The sequence below is a fragment of the Perca fluviatilis genome, chromosome 15 (genome assembly GCF_010015445.1).
Source record: "Perca fluviatilis chromosome 15, GENO_Pfluv_1.0, whole genome shotgun sequence".
NCBI lineage: Eukaryota > Metazoa > Chordata > Actinopteri > Perciformes > Percidae > Perca > Perca fluviatilis.
Window position 1 is genome coordinate 13,322,488 of NC_053126.1, and position 22,972 is coordinate 13,345,459.

At 44.7% G+C, this 22,972-nt stretch overlaps 2 protein-coding genes across 3 annotated transcripts in view; both read right to left on the reverse strand.

The window, feature by feature from the left end:
• Window positions 1–1,747: 1,747 nt before the first annotated feature.
• pdgfab (platelet-derived growth factor alpha polypeptide b) lies at window positions 1,748–21,128 on the reverse strand. 2 transcript variants are annotated; one of them, XM_039824085.1, is made up of 7 exons: window positions 20,470–21,128; window positions 19,068–19,164; window positions 14,489–14,623; window positions 13,022–13,212; window positions 4,277–4,403; window positions 3,533–3,657; window positions 1,748–2,828 (listed from the first exon to the last, which is right to left on the reverse strand). In XM_039824085.1, exons 1-6 carry the CDS (start codon window positions 20,530–20,532, stop codon window positions 3,584–3,586), a joined length of 687 nt encoding a protein of 228 aa, XP_039680019.1. In that variant the 5' UTR covers window positions 20,533–21,128; the 3' UTR covers window positions 1,748–2,828; window positions 3,533–3,583. The 2 variants fall into 2 exon arrangements, with proteins under 2 accessions (XP_039680019.1, XP_039680020.1); XM_039824086.1 differs by lacking the exon at window positions 3,533–3,657 and having other exon boundaries at window positions 20,470–21,127.
• Window positions 12,962–22,972, reverse strand: part of prkar1b (protein kinase, cAMP-dependent, regulatory, type I, beta) — an 86,503-nt gene continuing 76,492 nt past the window's right edge. The window contains exon 12 of the transcript XR_005641817.1: window positions 12,962–13,016. The gene's annotated coding sequence lies outside the window, so the exon portion shown is untranslated. The remainder of the gene's footprint in view (window positions 13,017–22,972) is intronic.

The following is a 22,972-nucleotide window of genomic DNA, read 5'->3' on the forward strand; positions in this document are numbered from 1 at the left end:
GTCTGCTGATGGTGGATCCTGGAGTAAAGCCCAGCTCCTGCTCAGCCTTCAATCCTGCAAAAGCTCACATTTCCTGTATACACCACTCTCACATACAGCTTCTGTCTGCCTCCTGCATCAGCAGCAACAACACATGTGGACTCCACTCTTTTGAGCTCGCATAATCTACAGTAAATAAATGTTTGCATATTATACAGTTATTTGGATAAAACTTGTTATAAAGTCTATCACTAATTAGGGAGCCGGTAAGATTGTTCTGGTGCAGGGTGGCCTCTCTAACCTCTAGGCTTTGTTTCCTTTTTCCTCTGCTGTACTGTTATACAGCTTAACATTGCTCATTCACTTACAGTAAATCTTACTTTCCATTACCTCACTTTGTTCCCATTAGACTGTCTTTAGTGCTGCATGACATCTCGTTCTACATTTATCCTCAAATTCCATCCTTGGGACACAACACAAATAAAGTATGGGACTCAACATTCAGTGAACAATTTCATAAGCAGAAATATATTTATTGTTGAAAACATAAATATATAAATTATGATTATTGCTGTCTTTATCCAATGGAAGGCCCCAAGAAAAGCAATAAAGGCTTAGTGATAGTGTAATGGCAATTTCGTTAATCAAATAGCCTTAAGCATGGTCCCTGGTTTAACGAGAACAGTATCTTTACATCAATGTATATGTGACCAGTGATGAACCATCAGCCTTTTACATATAGCACCAGTCAACTGAGGGTTAGTTCATTCACAAGTGGGCTGTGTGTGTGTGCGTGCATGTGTGTGTCTCTGTGTGTGTATGCGTGTCTGTGTGTGTGTGTGTGTTATGTGTGTGTGTGTGTGTGTGTGTGTGTGTGTGTGTGTGTGTGTGTGTGTGTGTGTGTGTGTGTGTGTGTGTTTTGCCGTTTGACTTTCACTTGACTCACTTCACAGTGCAGTGACTCACTCTTTCGCCTTTGACTTCCGGGAGGGGGGGGGGGGGGGGAAGAGGGGGGGAAAAAAAAAAAAAAAAAAAAAAAAAAAAAAAAAAAAAAAAAAAAAATATTTAATGGGAGGGGGGGGGGGGGGGGGGCAGCGGGGTATTTTTTACACAAAAAAAAAAAAAAAAAAAAAAATTTTTGTGGTGTTTTTGGGGGGGGGGAAAAAAGGGGGAATTTAAAAAAAGGGGAGGGACAGTGATTTGTTCTCCTGTCAAACCTGGCCAAACAAGAAGCCCATTCATGCACTTTTCGATTTGCTTTGCTCACTCATTCACTCTTTAAGGTGGACTTTGCTCATTGTAGGCACAACATGTGTGCTTGTGAAGCATAACGGGCGGGCATCTTCCTTATCAACGTTAAGAGTGATATGGGTGAAAAATAGCCTCATGTAAGAGAGAAATTGTGTGAGTGAGAGCACACACCCTGTCTATTCCGCCTCATTCAGGTACACATGCACACTACAGTTGCTCTTACATGTTTTGTGTGATTGGCATGAACACACTTTAATGTGCTGTATGCGTGTTTTTGTTAAATGCCACTTGTTAAATAAAGGATAAGGCAGTCCTTATCATGGCTGTACATTAGAATAAACTACGGTACAGCAGTACAGTTGCCATGTTTGTGCCACTCTATCCACCCCCCCTCTTCACGGCACAGGCAGACTCTTCTCCCTCATCTATTCCACCCCCTGCCCACATTTTTGCATCTTTTCCAATGGATTAAATACAGGCATTCAACCACATCAAAAGAAATAAAGATAATTCCTGCTCAGATATAAGTAAGCTTAATATATTTCATAACAAAAATAAAGCATCTTCCTGTACTGACTCTCACATCTCCTCCTTGCACACATATATCCAAACCATATACAAGACTTGACATCATTCAGATATACTGTAATATAATAAGAAACATGGATGACAACAATAACATCGACTAAAAAAAAAATGACGTTGAGATTGTGATACTGATGGTTACAAAGAACCAAACCACACAGAGCTTTTGCATGTCTCCAAAATCATTAAAACATATTTTTGTTCTTTCTTTTGTACTGGAAGAGACAGAAAGCAAACGTCCACACATATAAATAGTTTGTAAGTAGCGATGCATCTTACTTTTCAACTTTAACTGTACATAGCAAGTGGGCAAAGTCACAGACCACCAGGGGTCTCAGAGAAGAGTCCCTCTTTACTCAGAGCAAACATCCAAAACTATAAATGTTTGATACTCCATAGAGTCTTTTGGAAGAAAAAAAACATCTCCATTTGTCTCTCTCTTTCTCTCTTTCCATTGTTTTTCCTATATCTCTTTCTTTTTTCCTGTGTATGCAAGAGTCATTTAAACAGAGCAGGGCACTTTTATGTTGCCCAGCTGGAGGTCATCCACCGCTGTTTTGGAGTCTGAGCACCAGATTCCCACGAAAGCTTGATTCAACTGTTTCATAGCAGTTTCTTTTTGTGCGTCTTGTTTAAACAAAGTCTCAAAATGTTCAACACAAATCGCTTTCATCATCTCCCTTCGGTCTCTTTCTGCCCTGCCCGAGTTACAGCATCTTTCTCTTTTCTTCTTATTCAGCGGCATGGTTCAGTTGTCTGGGTAGGTGACGTACCACAGAGGAAGTCGACATCCCTGGTTACTGTTTTAAAAAAAAGCACCTTTGGCATCTTATTTATTTTTGTCTGTTGGCTATTTTCAGTCTCTCGTCTTAACAGAAAAGTTTGTCTTTTTAAAACGAAGGTTGCATGGCAGTGGGGAAGAGGACAGAGCAGGTCTCCTGTTGGTGGCATCCTCTATTTAGGTCCCTCCCACGCTGAAGTCCCTTGTTCTGATTGGTCTCACCTCACATCCACTGTGGGAGAGAGAGAGAGAGAGAGAGAGAGAGAGAGAGAGAGAGAGAGAGAGTGCTGAGATTAGTATCACACTTTTGCAAACACAACACATGGGTTTCATCACGACAAGAAATAGATTTTAGCATTTTGTGCCCAATTGCATTTTTTTCTCATGCATTTCAAACAAGGTGACATGACAGACATTGGACCCACAATGTTCTAAATCATGTTTCTCCAGATTTCAAAGACAACAATCAGACCAGACATCATGTCCAGTCAAAATATGCGTGTGTCATTTTGTGTGTAAAAAAAATGTCAAATTGACAAAAAAACTCTTGTTTAGACAGAGAGAGAGAGAGAGAGAGAGAGAGAGAGATATTGGTGATGATAAGTTGATGGAGGAAAAACATAAGGGTGACTTTTAAGCAGTGAAACGAACAGTGACATACAATGGGTGTGGCACAACAAAAACAGTGCACACAACCACACGCAAGCACGACACTGTGACACAAAGCGAATGTATGCAGTGTGCATGCTCAGCAGGCCACAAAATCAGCATGCAGCATTCGGGCACAGAGCGTGGTACTCCTTAGCCCTCCCTCTTCTTCTCACACTGATTGGCTGTGATGTGATTGGTGATGGTGATTGGCAGGCCCCCTTGTGCCCTGATTGAGGCCATTGCAGTGCCAAAAGGCGAGAGGACGCTGCGGTGCTAAAGTCCTACCTGTTCCCTTCACAGCTCTCCAGTGGACTTTGGGTAATGAGTGCAACTTTATTATGTCGCCAATAAATCCTTGCTGGGCCTTAGCTTTTTAGGTTTCCTTTTTTTACCTTTAGCCCTATGGTGGCCTGAAAACACAAAGTTGGGGAGGGTGGATAGGAAGGAGGGTTAAAAGCAAGAAGCAGGGTTTATGATACAGAGAGAGGTACAACAGCCCTGGGACAGAAGCAGACTGTGCAAAGATACGACACACTATAAATACTTCAGATGCCTTATCAGCACAAATCAGCCCTTATCTGCTCCAAGGGAGAGAAAGGCTTCAGATCAAGGCACTGGCGGATTTACCTGCTGTCATGCCAAGCAGCCTTTGGACACACACGCACACACACACACACACACACACACACACACACACACACACACACACACACACATCCTCGTCTCACAAGGCACAACACACAAGCTTTACAGTTTTACAATAGCAGGCCACGTAACAGGTGTCTGTCTGTTTGGAAGCAATCGCAAAAAAAGGTCATCCAGTGCAAAGTCAAAGAGCCAGACAGAGAGTGAGACCATCAGACAGACATGAGGAAAGAGAAGCACCACGATGCATGATGACGTAGGGATGAGGGAGGGACTCACACATCAAACTCAGCCTCAGAGTGATTTTTCTGCAAAAAGGCCTTGCTGGGACACTTATGATTATGTAACACAATATATATAAAAACTTTGGAGAGTCACAATTACCTGTTTCTGTATCTGAGTGCTCCACAACATGATGCTGCGGTGTGCACACACACTCCAGGTGGTCTTCTAATCGCACAAAGACCTCTTTCAGCTTGGGTTTCCTCCTCGTGTACTCCACCTTTGCTACCTGGAGAGAGGAAGAGAGAAACGGTTAGCTACAGAGCCAGCTCCAGCGCCATCATCACTCTTCGCCGTCTGTGTGTGTCGTCAATGAATGCACACACTCTTTGCCCATCCGCTAGCATCAAGAGGCGTAGCGCTGTGACTGATGACTCTTTCATAAACCGATTCATTAAAAAAACGCCAGCCGTCGCTTCGACTCGCTGTGTTTGAAGTGTCACGGCAGCATTCCTCTGAGCCTGATGCATTGGGTTCCACTCGCTGTGTGCTCTATGGGCTGTTGATCAGGTGTGTAAATACTAGATGGAGTGTACGACCATGTCCAAGCAAGCTCAAACAATGGGAAATGAGAGATGGAGGGTAGGGGGGAGCAGTATACGCCCTAAGGCCCAGGGAAGGTTTACCCTGGCAGGAGAAGAGAAGCTGGAAGATCCCCCCCTGCTTCAGGCCTGGAGCATCCACATCCAGACAGACACACACCTAAACTCTCTTGCCTTGTTCCAACATGTAGGCCGGTTTTAAAACACATTAATACTTCTTCATGGGTTAGGGAAAGTGTTGCTTAACATGTGCATGCAAGAAATACAACTTACATAGTCTAATCTAAGCAGTAGAACCCCAGAAAGCAGCCATTTCAATCTAAAAAACACAAAAGCAATGCCGGGATTCCTATCCTTCAGTCCAGCTAACACCCTCTCAGTTTAACACAACAGGGCTGACCTCCACTTCCCACCCAACAGCTAGTAATGAAAAGGACCAATCCTCGGAGGGTTATGAATAGGCTATGTTGATTAAAGCTTAGATGAAAGCTGAATAGAGAAGGTTGCATGGAGGTTATGATGATCTTGTTGTGTAACTCAGGGGAGGTGGCTACATGCTTTTCCTCCTCTGATGTGAGTGCCAAGGGCAGGTAACCTTCTCATCCACCACTGAGGGCCCGGAGGGCCACATGGAAACAATATCCCCTGCTTCACCCATCTTCCTGGTCACTGCACGAGAGAGGATATTGGCCGACAATCTCCAAACGCTCTCTGGTGTTATGAACAACACGGTTTTGCAGTCAGCATGAGGCTCACACATGCACAGACGGAGGGCCAAAACCGACTTTATCTTCACTTCTTCTATCCTGTGACGGCATACCGCCAAGGCTGGCTCTCAGTGGTGAATTAGTCATGCAGACAAATGAACATACCAATCCCTGTCTGATAAAACAAAGTATGATGTTGACATTCACACAGTTAAAGCTGCCTCATGTCAGTGCGGTAACAATGGCTGGAGGGTCATCTGGGGAGGCTAAAACTGAAATCAGGGGCCAGTGGTTTCACCAGCAGCTCCTTTGCAACTGTTTCTTTCCATGGACAGAAGAGAAAGAAGAGAGGGAGTGAAAAGAGGGTAAGCAAGCAGAGGAGGTATGCAGTGAGCAAACAGAGGACAATGGTGTCTGGGTTGCTGTTATCGGGCCCTGACAGAAAGAGAGAGAGAGCGGGTGAAAGGGCCAGAGCAGGGAAGAACTGAGAGCAGGAAGGACCATCACTCTCATTAGGGTGTGTGTGCGTGCGGGTGTGTGTGTGTGTGTGTGTGTGTGTGTGTGTGTGTGTGTGTGTGTGTGTGTGTGTGTGTGTGTGTGTGTGTGTGTGTGTGTGTGTGTGTGTGTGTGTGTGTGTGCGTGTGTGTGCGTGTGTGTGCAAACAGAGGGGGTTATTTAAGGAAGGGGGAGGAGGGACTGACCATGATCAAGACTAGCATTAGATGACATTTATGTGTTACCTATTAACATTTAGTTTCTGGGCTACTTACTGGGGAACTTTATTACACTAATGCTGACAGGATAGATAGAGAAGTTATCAAAGGTTTATTATTATCTACCAAAAGTGCAGACAGTACTACAGAATGAAATGAATTTTACAGAAAACCACTGCTAATATTTAATCAAACGAAGTCAACGAAAATGACTGAAAGAGGAAACATGCAGCTGTCTCTGCTGATGGCTCTGCTGTCGCTGGTTATGGGAATCTCTGAGCTGTGTGTGTTTTTGGGTGTGTGTGTGGGGGGGGTTCAGAAGCGCCCAGAGGAAAGCCAAAAGAGTCAGCCATGTCTGACACTTACTACTGAGGCTCATCCTTATGACTAACATACACACACAAACCCAAACTCTTTTGGCCAAACAAACTACTGACAGACAGATAAAGCGATGGGCCCCCTTGATGAGAGGCCCAGCAGTAGGTTTGTCTCCTTGCCCCTTACACAGCAGGGCAAAAAACACTCCCTGCAGGACACACACAAAAGCACACACAAACTCAAACTTTCTTATTTGTCTATGAATGTGTATAACTGTGCTATAATACTACTCTGCCCACTTTGTCAACACTCCCTCTTTCTCTTCCTGTCTTGTTTTTCTGTTTCTTGTGTTATGAGAAAGTGTTGACGCTTCAGGAATGGCGGCCTTGACTTCTACAATTTTTCCACTTTACATCCATTTTTAATTCTTCCGTCCTCCATTTTTAGCCATGTCTTCGCCACACAAAGGACACCGGCTTCCTATCCGGCACAGTCACAGTCAATGACTTCCCACATAAAACATACATCAGAAAGAGACCCCATGCTATGTCGGGGGCCCCGCACTCTCTTTGTATAAATCAAACTGCTCTAAACTCCCTAGAAAATCCGGGGCCCTGAGAAAGAGTCCCCCGAGCGGCTGTGGAATGATATCCGATACAGAGGGTTGGGGTGAGGCAGGGGGCTCTGGGAAGTGCACCCCCTCGGTTTGTCCTCAGTGTCTCCGTGGCCCTCCATGTGGAGCCGATTGTCCCGGTCGGGCTAATTGGGAATTCCCTGAGCACGAAGCACTGATGAGAGCATGATGGAGGGGAAAGTTTTACTCCTGCTTTCCAAGGAAAACACAACAGGGTTGTGAATGTGCACCGCGGGCCATCGTGAACTGGAACAGTGACAGAATCCAGCAAAAACAAATGAGAATGTATGTGTGTATAGAGAATGATGGGGTGATAAGAAGCAGTGGCAATTTATTTATCAGGAGGGAGGGAGACACTCAGACCAGAGTGCCCCAGAAACAAAGAGCGCTTGTTGAGATGCAACTGTGAGCAAGTGGAGGAAAGGTGGGGAGAGTTATGGGGAGGAGGAACCTAAAGAAACTCTCTGTATCTCTGTCTTCTGAAATCTCAGAAGAAAGGCAAGATGATCTGCAGAGGGAGAGAGAGCAAGTCACAGAAGACGTAGACTGAACATCAGCGGAGACAGCTGAGACAATCTGCTGCTGCCCTCTGATTCAACCCCACACAGCACTAACACACACTCGGGTGGAAGGGGTTATCGCAGGCGGTGTGTGGAGAAGAGAGGAAGCAAGGAGAGCATTTATCACATCACTCACAGGTCTGCAAAGCCAAAAAGGCACTTCATGGCACACCACTCTCCTATCTCTCTCTCTCTCTCTCTCTCTCTCTCTCTCTCTCACACACACACACACACACACACACACACACAAATGTATCACCGGATGTGAATATCTATCTGCCCCTGAACACATTGTGTGCCGTGCTTTCCCTTCCCTTCCCCCACGAGACCGAAAGAACAATCATTCAATATCAAATATCAAAGAACCCAAAGATGTGTAATCTTTCCATTTACTTTTCCCTCCTGCCTGTCGTTATAGGACATTTGCAGATGAGAAAGGAATTACACTGAGCACTTACACTGAGATGAAATAAGATTTTAATGAAAGAGAGCAAAAAAGATACAGTAAATGGCAAAGACTGGCAGAGGGGTAGAATTAGAGAGCTGGAGACGGCTCTGTTGCAGGAGTGAGACTGAAAGAGTGAGAAGGGAGTGAACAACTATTTCACACAACAGACAATCAGACTCCAAGACTGAGTGGAGAAGAGAGGTGAAGGGGGGGGGAGGGGGGAGGATGAAGTCAGAGGGGAAGAGCGAACGGGAGGACAGGAGAGGAGGAGTGAAGGAAAATACAGAAATGAAGTAAAATATGATTAAAATACGCCTACTACTTTTCAAGCTAAAGCTGATGCATTCCAGCCGGTGCGGCAGTGGTCGGGACGCTCCCATGGTCTCTGACCCGCCAGGCAACCCCCGCTGTGCACACCACACACACATTTACACACACACACAAACTCCCTCACCCTTCTTCATCTATTAGAAGAGCTGAGCGAATCAAAGGGAAAATAATTCACAGCTGCAAGGGACTTCAAACATGGGGGCCCCTCATTCCCATCTAACCTTGCCCTAACGTAATCCACAGGACCCCTCAGACGATCATAAATCATGCTCACTGTATCACTGCCACACTGTCTTTTATTTATGAAACACCCCGTAAGTCAGGGTGCCACACAACCGCTGGGCTACAGCTACTGCTTCCCCCAACACCCGGACCTGACCCACTGTCGTTGAGGTAACTGTCACTTTGTGTGATTGTGTATGTGAGAAGGGGTCGGGGCCAGGGCCAATGCACGGAGATGTGTGGACCCCCACACTCAGCACTGTAGCTATATCCGCCTGGTCTCTGTCAGTCTCCACTTTGATCCAGCAGCCATCAACACTTCATTACTCTGTGGCCCGTGTTCCTCTTGCTGCCGCTTCACACAAATGGCCTTGTCCCTGCGCTGCGGTGGGTGAGTTTACGTAGCATAACATAGAGCGCTCCCTCTCTCTCCTCTCTCTCTCACATACACACACACAAACAATCTCCTTCTTGGGTTTACACAGATGTGCTCTGACGACCCTCTCTGACCTCTGCAAAATACTTGTACATATATGCTTCAAGCACCATCACACGTTTCCGGCTACTAAACCAAACCAAATGAAAAACACTGAGCTTTATTGTTGGCAAATCATGCCATACTGATTAGATTAAGTCGCCTCATGAAGTCAATGAAAAGGTTTAGTTCTCATGTGTGGCTTCCATTTTTGTTAACTGTTTTAATTTTGAAAATTAGAAAATGTAAATACCATTTACAGCACAAAAACTGTAATTTACCCATTTTTTCTTTACTTACTTTGTGGGACTCAAGGGTATAATTAGCAGCTCATGTATGCTTTTTCCCTATTTTTCTTTTCACTTTCCATAATGTCAAGCACTCGCCGTGCTGTCCTCAACACAAAGAGAGGACCTCAATTACTGTCAACTGTGTATTCGTGCAGCAGGAAACACAAGAAGACTTTTGGATTTTCTGAATTACCTTACTTGTAGTACAAATGTAATCTTAAATATCACGTGAAGTCATTTCTGTGTTTTCTCATGTGGGTTTGTAAGTGAGGAAGGGAAATATAATAATAATAACTTAGAGACCAAATGTACTGCAGAGGCCTTAAGAGTTAATGACAGAGAGGATGAGTGACAGTTCCATTCTTTGCCTGTGTCATGTGCTGTTTAATCAGCCCCATAGGAAGAACAAACAGAGAGGCATTTAGATCCACATGCAGAGATGTGCAAAAGAATGCACATGCACGTTGAGATCACTGCCTAACTCTTTCTATCCCACAAACACCTTGTATACTAGACGCTTCAGTCCTGGCTGTCCAAAATCACCAGTTGTTTTATGAGTTTGTCTAGCAAGCCTCGGAGCCAAAAGCACTGAATAAAACATAAAAAATACTGGACACAGCTTCAGCTGTCAGCAAACAGAGAGGAAGATGCGAGGAAGAGAACAGAAGGAATACAGGAGAAGGTGAAAAGAGACAGGAGAGAGAGGAAGGATGACAGATTAACAATCAAAGGAGACAAAGAGAGATTGAGAGAATTAGATTTGTGCCATCAAAACACCAATAATATACTAATTCTGGTATTTATTTTCATGTCATTTCATGTCATATTTAGATTGTAACAACTCGAAGAACAGAAAGACAAGACAAAGAGACAAAAAAAACACTGGCAAAATGGCCACAATGTTCTGCCAGCCTTCTATGATAAAACACTAAAAGGAAAAAAGAAATTAGAAGAAATGTGGAGAACTCAATTTGATGGAAAAGAAAGGGGAGAGCCAAGATGCTGGGATAGGGGGAGTGAATGTGGTGTCATTGAAAGTGCAAACAGAGGTGGGATGGGGGTGAAGGAGGAGTTAAAGGAATGCTGGGATGATAGAGTCTGAATACATAAAAACTCATTAAGAATTCTGTTTGCCTCTCTCCTTTTCCCCAACTTTCTCTTTTTAATCCCTGCCTCTCTCACCAGTCTATGAATACTGAACCCTCTTTAAAGGGCTCGTATTTATACCCTTCTCATTTACTGTGTCCTTGCTATGCCAAGGCATGCTGATATTACAAAAACAACAACCTGAATGCAACCTGCACTCGCACAAATAAAGTGCAAAATAAGTTGAAGAGAAGTGCAAAAGAATGAAAGGAGGGGAAAAGGGAGGCTAAGAAAAAGAAGAGTTGACTTTAAGATCTGCCCATTCTTCTCCCTCGGGCTGGTCCTATTTAAAGTTGCCTTTTTTATTACCCCATCACTGAACAGGACAGGCTTGTACAGTACAGGGCCTGCATAGACCCGTTCTCTTTTTTTGGGATCTATAGCATAAAAAAAAGGGAAAGAGGGCGAAACAGAAGAGAGGGAGGGAGATAAAGAGGGAATAAATAAATAAAGGTGCATTTGGACAAAATGCATAGTGGCATGAGATGGAAAGAAACACATTGAATGTGTTCTTTTCCCATCCTTGGCCAGCAGAAGGAAAACAAGTCAGGCCCAGTGTAGACGGGCAACATTTTTAGCTTTCTAATAAACGGAGGGAGAAGCACAAACTGAACCCCTATTCAGACTAACTGCTGAGAGGACAGACCGAAAAAAAAACTTGGCATTAGACAATGTTTCTTACACACAATGTGGTGAATGTCTCATGACCGGAGCGAGCTCTGACGGATGACCTTTCCAGGGATACGACGCCTCTCGGCCCCCCTCGCCCACGGCTGGAACCACATGGAAAAACGTGAATCCCTGTCCACCACGCCTGAGGGCCCCTCTCTGGTCTGTGTGCTCATTTTGTCCTCAGTGTCATGAAGGGGACACGGACAGAGTTGTATGGATCACGACATTCCAGGAATAGCTGAATCTAGCTTTACTGTCTTGTCCGCCATCGTCACTGTCTCTTCATCTGTCCTCGTCACTGTGATCACAGACAGAGCTCCCATTAAGGGACTGTCTGGCTGACGGAGAGACAGACAAGCTTGCATACAGACAGAAGGACACACAGGGTTGTGCTGTATATCAGAACTCTTACTGCACTGTGAGTCAGCATCTCTGACCACAAACCCTGTGCCCTGGATGCAGTGCCCTGGGCCCTACAATGGCCTTCTTGTCAATGGCAGCCTTACAGTACTGTCTGTACTCGACGACTTAAAGAGGAGAATGTCCTCCCGTCCATACTGAAATCACCCTGACCTGTGCCAGTGTGCCAAGGGGAAGGAGGTGGGTGGGGTTGCTATTTGTTTTATTACTCTGCTGGTCTATTGAGGCGGCATTTTTAAAACTCTGCATGATGTCCTAGTGCCCATGGCCGGGCAAGATCACAATGATTAAAGAGACACCACAGTCCAGAGGTAGACTCAAAGAGAAACACAAACACAGTCAGAGTGTTCCAGGCTATCCTGTTTATCCCCCGGTTGTCTCTTACTCTTATAGAACAGAGCACATAACTCCCAAACAGAGCCATGCACCGGCTAACAGTCTGTATTGTAAATAGAGCAGAAATGTGACTAAGCTCCAGCCACGGTGTCTCCTCTGATCCTGAACAGAAGGAAATCTTGTCAAGCTACCAATGCCAAAGAGCCTCTGAGAACAGTGCAACCCCCTTCAATCCCTCGCTTACTCTTTGTCACCTCGTCTCCTCCAGGATCCGAGCTTCCAGAAAAGACAAAAGGCCAAACAGAGAGTGGAGGAATGGCTGCGCAGTAGCCGATGACACTCAGACATTCTCAGGGTAAAGGAAACTGTTTCTCCCTCACCCTTCTTTTTTTTTTTTTTTCTCTCTCTCTCTCTCTGTCTTATATCTGGCAGGTGCATGCCTCTCTGGTCAACCCTTCAACAGATGTCCTGGCTTAAGGTGCCAACAACCCTCCCTCCCTGTCCTCTCTCTCTCCTTCTTTTCCTCCCTCCCGCTGTCCTGGCACAGCCGCCCTGGCCGCTCGCCAAACATGGGATAGAGTGATGAGGAGAGAGGGTGGTGATCGGCTGTAATGAAAGGAGAGAGAGGGGAGCGGGTAGCGGAGGTAAGGTGGCCACTATTTGGGTACAGGCCAAGGAGGCTCAGAGGACAGGGGTAGATGAAATGAAGAGGAGCTGTGGAGGAAAGGAGCGTGAAGGAACCCAACCTTACTTCTCATATGATTAACTTACCTGGTGAGAGGAAAATTGTTTGTGGAATAAATGCGGTGACTATGTTATTATTGTGTGTTTAACCTTGCAGTGGAGTAATGATTTGGAGTGATTGTAAAGACTTTTCAGCAAGTCAATCACACACGCACAATCTTGCCTGTAGGTGTGTGTGTGTGTGTGTGTGTGTGTGTGTGTGTGTGTGTGTGTGTGTGTGTGTGTGTGTGTGTGTGTGTGTGTGTGTGTGTGTGTGTGTGTGTGTGTGTGTGTGTGTGTGTGTGTCTTACCTTAACGGTGCGGTGGTGCTTGCGGGAAGGGTGACAGCGCATGTTGCTCGTGTTGCAGCAGCCTGTGCAGCGCATCACCTCCACACACGGCGGCCATATCAAGAAGTTGGCAGACGTGGGATCCACCTGGCTCCTGGGAATCTCATAGATCACCGTCCGCGTCTTACACACCGCCGGGACCGCCTCCTCTACTGGAAGATAGAGGAGAAGAAGGAGGAGTCCGGTTAATGTGTTGGGTCTGCACAAGTGTTTGGTGTCACATGTTCTAAATGCAAGCGCATGCTGATGTATTGTTGTAATCTGTCCTTTTCACTCCCAGCTGCATTCATGCATTCCTTCACTGCTCAATATTTGATGACTCACTTGATGTGGGAGCTGTTCGTCTGACCTCAGATCACATCCAACCTCCTTTAAGGCTGTTAAGAAGACAAGCTATCCAAAAAGCTGATCTCATATCAGCTAAGGAGCTTTGGGATCAAGTCGGTGAGACAGAAAGAGACTGCTTCTTTGTTCAGAGGCCTGACTGCGGTTAATGCGGCGTGACTAGGCCAGAAAACCTTTATGTCCGTCTGTGGGAAATCTAATAATGGCCTTTGACCCTGTTGGTCATAGTGAAAAGAGGGAGGCAGTAAGCATTCATTTTCAGATCTGGAATTGTTGGGTCTTTGTAAATTAGAGAGTGTGGTCTAGACCTTCTCTATCCGTAAAGTGTCTTGAGATAACTCTTGTCATGATTTGATTCTATAAATTAAATTTGAATTGAATTGAATGTTAGGGCTTTTGTGGACAGCTGGCGAAATGGTATACTGTATCATACACTTATGATATGGCGCAGAAACATGAAATACGACCAGCCACTTAATCCTGCGTTGCTTTAAATGCCGCGCTGCTGGGAGGGATGTGGGACACGCAGCCAGTCTTAACACATACATCGCACACTACATGATATTCTCCACACCTCGATCAGATATCGTACCGCATGGCGTTTTATGAAGAAATCTGACTGAGAGCCCAGGCGAGCTGCAACTTGAGCCCTGAATGCTTGGAATTTCCACGCTCAAGGATATATTTCTCTCCTGACTCATGTGTCTTAGATCTGCAAGCCTCTGTTCAATTAAAAGGCTTCATGTCCGATGTGCTCGTCAACCTCACATACCAGTCTTGTTTTTCATGATTCCTTGATTGCCATAAATACTGGGTAGACGTCTTCATTAGGGTTCCTTTTATCCACAAAAAGGCTGTATAAAAGCCACTAACTATTAGCTTTGTTTGAAATTAGTGTAAAGTGATCGGTTTCATCTCCTGGGAACTCATGTGTCAAGGGGGGTATTTAAGATAGAGGTTATTTTTAGGGCATTATGACACTGTAATAAGTTGTACCAAGTTGTGATCTATATAGTGCCGAATGTCATCATGATGCAACCTGTGAGCAGCACAGTAAAGCATATAATATTCATTCAGTCTTACCGATGCTCCTCTTGCGTCGGCTGTGGAGCTGGGAGCTCTTCAGGTCATTGTAGTAACCATGCTGGCGGGAGTAGTTCTTATGGTGGTTGTGGTGCTTGTGGTGCTTGGGCTCCTCGATAACATTGTTTCCCGTACCTCGTCAAAACAGAAGGCAGCCACATTAATGATGTCACACAGAGAGGAAGCAAACACAAAAAAAACGTATTCAACCAATAAACCAAAGATGGGTTGGTTGATCACGGCTGCAGCTTTAACAGTGTTGACTGTGGTGGGTGGCTTGCTAGGCCTAAACTGAAAGGCTGGATATGAGCCGCTATTGATGTTTTGTATACCCCTTCCACAACTAACAATGTGTTGGTTAGTCACACAACCATAATGAGATGGTACCTTCCTGCTAGCTTCTTGTGCTGTGTAACACATGCTTTGATTCCCTGAAGGGCTCAGGGTTCCCTTCAGTGTGCTGGCTGGCTGGTAGGGCAACTGCTGATGATGTCACAAATTGAGGTAAATAGTGCCAAGTACACACGGTACAGGCATGAGGCACGTATTACACAGAACTCTGTGTAATTGCAAGCTTTGTGTGTCAGCCTTACTCATTTGGCTGAACTTTTCCAGCAGGAAAAAGTATCTAGACGTAGGTGAGTCAGCATGCTCCTTCAAAAACAACCCGCATTCACAGATGCACAGCAGACTAAAGTGGTCATTTGACAGGTGGTACTCAGCCACCATTATCCCTGCACCTAATTAGTGGTTTCGTGTCTCTCATTTACCTGAAAATGTTTGCTTTTTCAATCATTCAGCGGCTTGGAAAAGTACATGTTTTGTTATGCTGCAGTGGTAGCTCCTTAAGGCTCCCTAACTCCAGTCTAATATAGCCAGCTCAGCTTATTCACAGTCATGGTCATCTGATAAAGCTTGCTTGTTTTTGTCCCCACCCAGAATATGAGGTGGATTACAGAAGAGTGCCAGAGCAGCTATAAAGCGATAAAGCTTGTTCGCAGGATACTGCCCTTTCCCAAAGAGCAGAGTCTGAGAATGTTTGCTAAGTGGGCCGGTCTACCTGTCTGTAGGTACAGCACACCCACCCACCTGGCTGACACAATCCTACATCTGTACACTTAACATAAAGACACACTTACAACTACACAAACTCCTCTCATTATCCTCCATAACATGTTAAAATCCAATGTACACCAGCACAACAAAGCTTAGCCACAGGCAAACACATTCCACTCATCCAGTTCCTTTGTGCTCTGACCAGAGTCATCTGAAGGGATTCCATTTGCCTATACACAATCCACTTCTGGGATTAGTTGTTTATTTGTTTTTGGATGCATTCTTTTTCCAGGTCTGCGCCTCGATGACAGCGTAGGGAATTGGCTTCTAGCCTTTCGTGCTGTCAGTCATACAGTGACCCAGAACCAAATGTCCACAGAAAGGAAGTGTTGCCTGTAAGCTGAGGCCTGGAGTTAAGTAAAGGGCTGAGCTATGTTTTATTTATTTCTTCACAGCTATCAGTCTGACAGGCCTGTATTCAGACACGCATGAACATACCATATATATGTCGCACACACTCTCCATATATACGTGCAAATACACACCTACTCTGTCTGCACTGTCAGGTGGACTCATTGTGACAGCTGGCTGATTTTCCTACCTGACAACCTTTTAACACTGCGGGTCACTGACACAACTCCCACTGTGCCTCCTCTCTCCCTACCACTCCCTCTCTTCATCTCCTCCTGTCAGAGGAGGATGGGAGTGAGGGAGGGTGTCACACCAGTGACCACCCGGAGACAGTTTGTGTCAGAGCTGACAGGAGAAAGGGAGGGAGGGCATAAAGAAGTCCTTTATGACTGCAGAGTCCTTTTCTCAGCACAATAAAAGGACTTTTCTGTGGATGTTTTCTTGACGCAAAAATAATGAACATAGGGAAAGAAGGCAGCAAGATGCAGAAGAAAAATAGGTAAGAAGAGAGAAATAAAGATATGCAGAAATAGAAAGAGTGAGGAGCTGGCTCCTCTGTTGGTTCCAAGTGACTGAGAAGAAATAACACGCCAGGAGCATCGTCAAACTGAGACAAGAGAAAAGAGGACAGGGCACAGGCTATTGCCATGAATTAGGCATTCATGACTCGCAAATTACTCCCTCCATTAGCTGAGGGCCCCTTTACTCCTCCTCCTCTCTTTCTTTCTTTCTTTCTTCCTCTACTTGTACAATAAGCCAACATGTTGTTAACTTCTAATTTCTTCATTTTCAACAGTTATATGGCTGAGATAACAAAGTATTACTTTAAGGCCAAATGGTCCTCTCTCTGGTTGTAAAAGCAGGTAGGAAGCACAATATGTTTTTGAGGCGCTGTAGGTTCATAGGAAGTTCTGCCAACTGTACCAGAGGTAAACACACTGCCAGCTTGTCAGAAACAAAGCAGATTGCACAAATACTTGCGGCATTTCTGAGTGAAGTGTAGCAGGAATACAGCCTCCAGAATCCTCCTGCTCCCTCCTTCACCTCTGCCCCATGCCAAGAGTCAGGTTCCCTTTTCTGTCAAAGTCCTTCACTGAGAGAGATAAGAGCCGGCAGGCCGAGGGGGCCGCCTAAAGAGGGAGATGAGGATAAAGCAAGGAGAGGAGCACCTCAGGGGCCAGACAGCCATCTGCAGACTTCAGCAGGGTCATCTCATCTGTCAGTCAAAGCTGAAGACACCATCCTCGCTGGACGTGTAGACACGCACTGAGCAAAGCAGCACTAAATGAAACACAGCCAAGAGACATGCCCCGCAGGCCTTCCCAGTGATCCCAACACATGTACGTCCTAACAGGCGGAATTATAAAGTCATTCTTCTAGTGACATAGATCTCAGATAATGACAAAATAATATGATGGCTAAAATAAAATAGTCAAGAATTTCCTGGGTGTGACCTCCAAAACACAACATCAGCCCATGTTCGATCTTCCAGGTGCCTCATATAAGCCTTTCCTTTCTACTTCCGTGGTTGACATGCTATGCCGTGTAGAGTCCAGCCTATACTGGTAGCTTTACTGTCCTGGCGATCTGCAACAAAAGCTCTGAAAATACCCCTCTGGCTGGCGTCAAAGGTCTTTTAATGGGCTGTCCTGGGCCGCCAAGCTGGCTGTCAGACAGATTTATGTCCTCGTAATAATAATCAGCCTACTACTGTTACCCTGCAAAACATTCCTCTGTTTGAAGAAAGACATGTTAATTCAATTATAAACACCTCTTCTCATGCTAGAGGCACTCCGGGGATCTATTCTGGGCTCAGCATAAAGTGTGGTGATCACTGTTGTGGAGTACAGGTTGGTCTGATTGTGAATTAATAAATTAAACACACTAATGATGATGTAGGGCTATTGTTAGTCCTAATTGATTCGTCGATCAGAAAAGCAATAATGTGGTTACACAGATGAATACTTGAGCGAAAGACCGGTCCTAATGGTGCTTTGCTGAATATATGTTTTAAGGCTACTAATGAGCTATGACCAGTGAGGTAGCTGACATCATTTAGGACTGTAAAGGCAAATTTAGTAATTACCTATTTCCATCAACAAATCTTTAGGGGAGAGCCTTAAATTTGATATATAGCCAGAGCCTGTGTAAATAGAGGCTCATGTGAAGGCAAACAGCTTCTTGCAGCGCACCTCTGTAACTTAATCTAAGACAGCCTGAGACAGACCGGTCCCCCAACTACAGAAGAAGCAGCACCTCCAAAAACCTGAAGCCGAAGAAACCCACCAGACTTGAGAGCCACTGTCTCTGTTTACAGGGCAACATTTGTGGTTGCTATGAAGCGAGTTTATTGCAGCAGCTGAAAGAATATGCACACAAAAAATGCCTGCCAGTGAAAGTCCATCTTTGTCACGTGTACAGTAGACGCACCTATCACGGTTACTGCTTTATCACGCGCGCCAGGGCTGCACTTGGCAGCTCCCCTGGTGCACAGATCCCTCCTGTACAGTGGTCTAGTCATGGGCATGTCTTTGGAGCTTGATTTCATCATAACTTCACTGATTCTCCGCTGAATGTAATTTGCAGAATGTGCCAAAACAACAGGTATTCTTGTTTTTTCACTAAATCCACTAAACCTGCAGGATTGGCGAAGTCTCTCATCTTATCTAATCAAGTGCCACTCAAATGAATGCTGACAGCATATTATCAGTGTTTTTTGTGATTAAATCCACCTATCCTTCCAGCAAAGGTACTGCATATATTGCCTAAGGACCACAAGGGCTCAAGGCTTCCTACTTATGATCATTTTAGATATCACTTTTGTATACATTTATGTTATAGTTAGTTTTATGGAAAGTCCCTATAGGCTACCAGGTAATATTCAGGTGTACTACCAAAAAAGCTAGTTTTAAAAGTGGTTTCACAATAGAGCATAAGTATAGCTATTAGAGTGCATACTGCTTATGTAATCTTGCAGCTGTTTTTAACACCACCTTTTACTACGTGCTGTCCCATAAACAATATCAGTGTCACATGTGAACAACATCTCTGGGATCAGGATTAAAAATGTAACTGGGGTCTGGTGATGAAAGTATCAAGAGGCAGAATTTACCTACGGAGTCAATGTCCAGTAGCCGCTGGAGGTCGCTGATGCTGTGGATTTCACTGTGGGACAGCCTGTCTATCAGCTCCTGGGGAAACTCCACTTCCTAGGGGGGGGGGGTGGGCAAACAAAATAAACAAGAGATGAAGGTTAGAGATGTGTCGAGTCAGTGGCGAAACGTGTGTGTAATTGTTTGTCTGTATAAGTAAACGTGCTGGGTTTAAACAGCAACCAGTAAAAACACTGCTAGAACAATTTTGCAACTATGTGCCAACGACAGCTAGCAGATCTGCCCCACTCATACTTAGAGAGAAGGTGGCGCCGAACCCTCTTAAGACATTATTCAATTTAGGTAAGCGATGCTCTGCAAGGGAGCAAAGCTGCATGACCGGAGGATAATAAATCAGATATTTTTATTCTGGTTAGTTCGGCACTCAGATAATTTTAATGTGCACTATTTCCTTTTAATATATCTATTTCTTTTTTTTTCTTTCTTTTTTTGGCATGCAGGACTGATTGCGGGAAGCCGATCATACAAAAATTAAAATGTGTTATTAAAACTACTGCTTTCACTATTAATTGGAGGCTGAATTAATAATTAAATGCCAATGAGCTCCACAACCACTTCAATAGTTTTACTAATCCTGTTCTTCTGCGGATAAGTGAAACAACATTAAACCGTCTGTTTTCTAAAGGAATTTGGAACCGTACCACAGATCGGAGCGACGTCTGCCCGTGTGAACGGCAGCTCACCAAACTTTGCACTTGTTGCGGTCTTTGCAAGCACCTCAAGTTGAGCAAACCGCTTACAGGAACAGTGGCTATTTATATCGCCCGGAGCGGTTCCCATGAAAGCGCTTAGCCCAACCAAAACGTTTGCCCAGTTGGCTCGGGCTACAAACAGATTTGACACAAAAGCCAAAAATAACTGTGATATGCGTCCAAGTGCAGACGCGATGTTGGTTCTCAAAAGCGCATAGTCACTGACCCTCATGGTAACTGGAACTGATATGCTGTTTGCTCATTTTCGAAAGATAAATTCATACATTCACTCTGTTCTTATAATAGCCTCTTAATCTAAACTACCCTTTCTATTATCTTAAAAACAGTTTGGATCGGTAATTCAAATGAAGAACTGATTTAAATTATGTGGGCTCATATTGCTCTTATCTTCAAGCCAAATTACAGGCTTTAATTCTAAACTTAGAGTTATTGTTCTGTAGTTCTCCTTTTCACTGGCCATCAAGTTGCGGTGGGGTGTGTATAGCTGTTGCAGAAATGCGCGCTTTGTGGGAACTTTGCACCCTCACAGGAATAAAACCCCGCACCACTGTGTGTGACATGGGACCAAAGGGACACAGTCTATTCGGCCCCGCACCTCTCTGGCTGTGCGGAGTCCTGATAACTTTACCTCAGAGGTGGCCAGCAGCAGGTACGTCGTCCACAGCAGGAAGTAACAAAGTGCGGCTCTCATCTCCCTTTAATTTCGATTTAACCCCGAACAAGAAAAAGGTGCTATTCTGTAGGAGCCGCAGAATCGCTCCTGGCCCCACAGGATCCACAACCATCCCCTCGGGGAGAGAAACAGGGGTGTCTGAGCTGCTCAGCGGACTCAGTCAGTTTCCGTGCTGCACTTGCTTGTAACTATGAAAAGCTGAAGAGGCTGGAAGTTGCTTCTTGTTATTCACATTGGACTGCGTCCTCTTGAACAAAATCTGTGCGGCAGCTCGACATAGCTCTCCTCAGGCGCAAGTGGGACAATCCCAAGAGACAAGTCTGAAGCGCATTGCACTTGTCCTTCACCCTCTAAAAAACAGGCTTTAAACTGCAGCTGCAGCTTACTAATATATCAAACAAGAAGCGAAGCTGTTATAATTAAACAGAATTAAGACGCACGACTTTTTCTATAATAGTATTTAATAGTCCTAGACGAATATAATCCCAACGAGCAGATCCTCTTAGAATATCAGAAGGGAGAAAGTTGTCCGTGTTGTGCTATTCAGAGCCTGTCTTGCAGCCGTCTGCACAGGTCCTGGACTATGTAGGACTCTGGAGTGAATGAAAGTCAGAGCGCCTCTGAGCCGCTGGATATAGAGAGCCAGCAGCTCCGTGCTCGTTGCGCCTCCCCTCGCGTTTCGGTGATCGTGCATCTATTCAGCGAGGGGAGCTGGTTGGCTGGTTGGATGACTTAAGACTCAAGAGCATGTCCCCATCCCCCCTCAGCCCGTGTGTGTGTGTGTGTGTGCCCTTCAGCACAGAGCCCATTCAGAGATTCAAGCTGTAATTGATATTGATTATCACTGATTGAAAAGTATGTAAAACCAATAATTATGGACAAAATTGAGACAAAAAGGATGAGGATGCTGATGAGGATGAGCCACTGTCACATTCCACATTGTTAACAATTACCTTTGATTGAATAGCAAATTAGGGGCAGAGGAAGTCAGTAATTACATTTAATATTAAATCACTCCGGATGATTTTCAGGATGTAATCGAATTTGGACCAAGTAAACAAAAAAATGTGAAACGATGATGATCTTTATCAGGGAAGTGATGATGGTGGTGACTCATGATGAGCTCTCTTTGTGCCTTTGAGTTTTAGGCAAAACAACCAATGTGTGTATCATGTCTGGACATTTAGTATGTATTAGTACAAATAAATGTGTGTCATGTCTGTTAATGTATGATGACCATTAAACACCCGTGTGTGTGTGTGTGTGTGTGTGTGTGTGTGTGTGTGTGTGTGTGTGTGTGTGTGTGTGTGTGTGTGTGTGTGTGTGTGTGTGTGTGTGTGTGTGTGTGTGGGCATGATTTTTGGGACACAGGAAGCAACTAGTTAACAGCAGGTTAAAACAGTCTGGTCTTAAATTGTTGTGAGGAAGCTGTAGGCTGTGCTGTGCTGGGAGGTCTGGGAGGAGAGCCTGAGGGCCTGATAAACGAGGCATACCAACAGGAGCAGAGACTCAGACAGAGACAGCATGCACACACATTATCAGCCAGAGGTGACAATCAGCAGGGAGCCATAGGTCATGCAACCAGGTGGTCTGCCCTCCACCTTGTCCATTCAACTGGATCGCAAAGCACGAGGCCAGCCTGAGGGCGTTGTGCCTCGAAACACTGCATGGAGAAGGCACTCCAGCAGCTGGTGGAGTAATTAATGTAACTATTTTAATAGGTCTGTAAAGTTCATTTTAGGATGGTACAAGTGCAGTAAAATGAATGTAATATTTTATACCAAATGTCCCTCTGCTAAAGCCATTTATGTGACACGTTGTACCTATTGAAGCCTGTCTTTTTTTTTTTTTTTTACTGCACTGCACTAATCGTTTATTAATCAATTGCACTGTGTGCAATAAAGTATATGATGATATGGCAAAAATTACTAACACTGGCTGGTGACAGGCAGGTTCATCATGACCCGCAGTGCTGTCATGGTTACATCACAGGTCAGCCTCCCTTGCCTGGATGTGCACCCTCACTGAAATGCATGAATCATGTGTCTTGTAGGTGTACACGTTGCATCATGGGGAGTCAGAGGAAGAGGTGAGAGAGCAGGCCTCACAGTAGGAGAGAGTGATTGCTTTTTATGTGAGGTGAAGAAGTGAGTAAAAGGAAAAACTAGCAGATGAGGATGATGTGTTTTTCTTTCATTTTAATGCGTCTTTTGTATTTTGATGATTGTACTTATAAATCGTGCTTCAAGACAGATTAATATGGAGGAAAACTTAAACTTGAGCTTGAGACACAGAAGAGTGATGCACGTGTACTGTAAGATGGAGAGGTAGAGGTGGATAAAAGAAAACATTCACACAAAGGGCGGAAACAAACTGAACTGAGCAAAAGAGAGGAAAGAATCATTGGACTGATATTTTAAGGGAAGAAGAAGAATAAAACAACGCCAAGCAACCATTC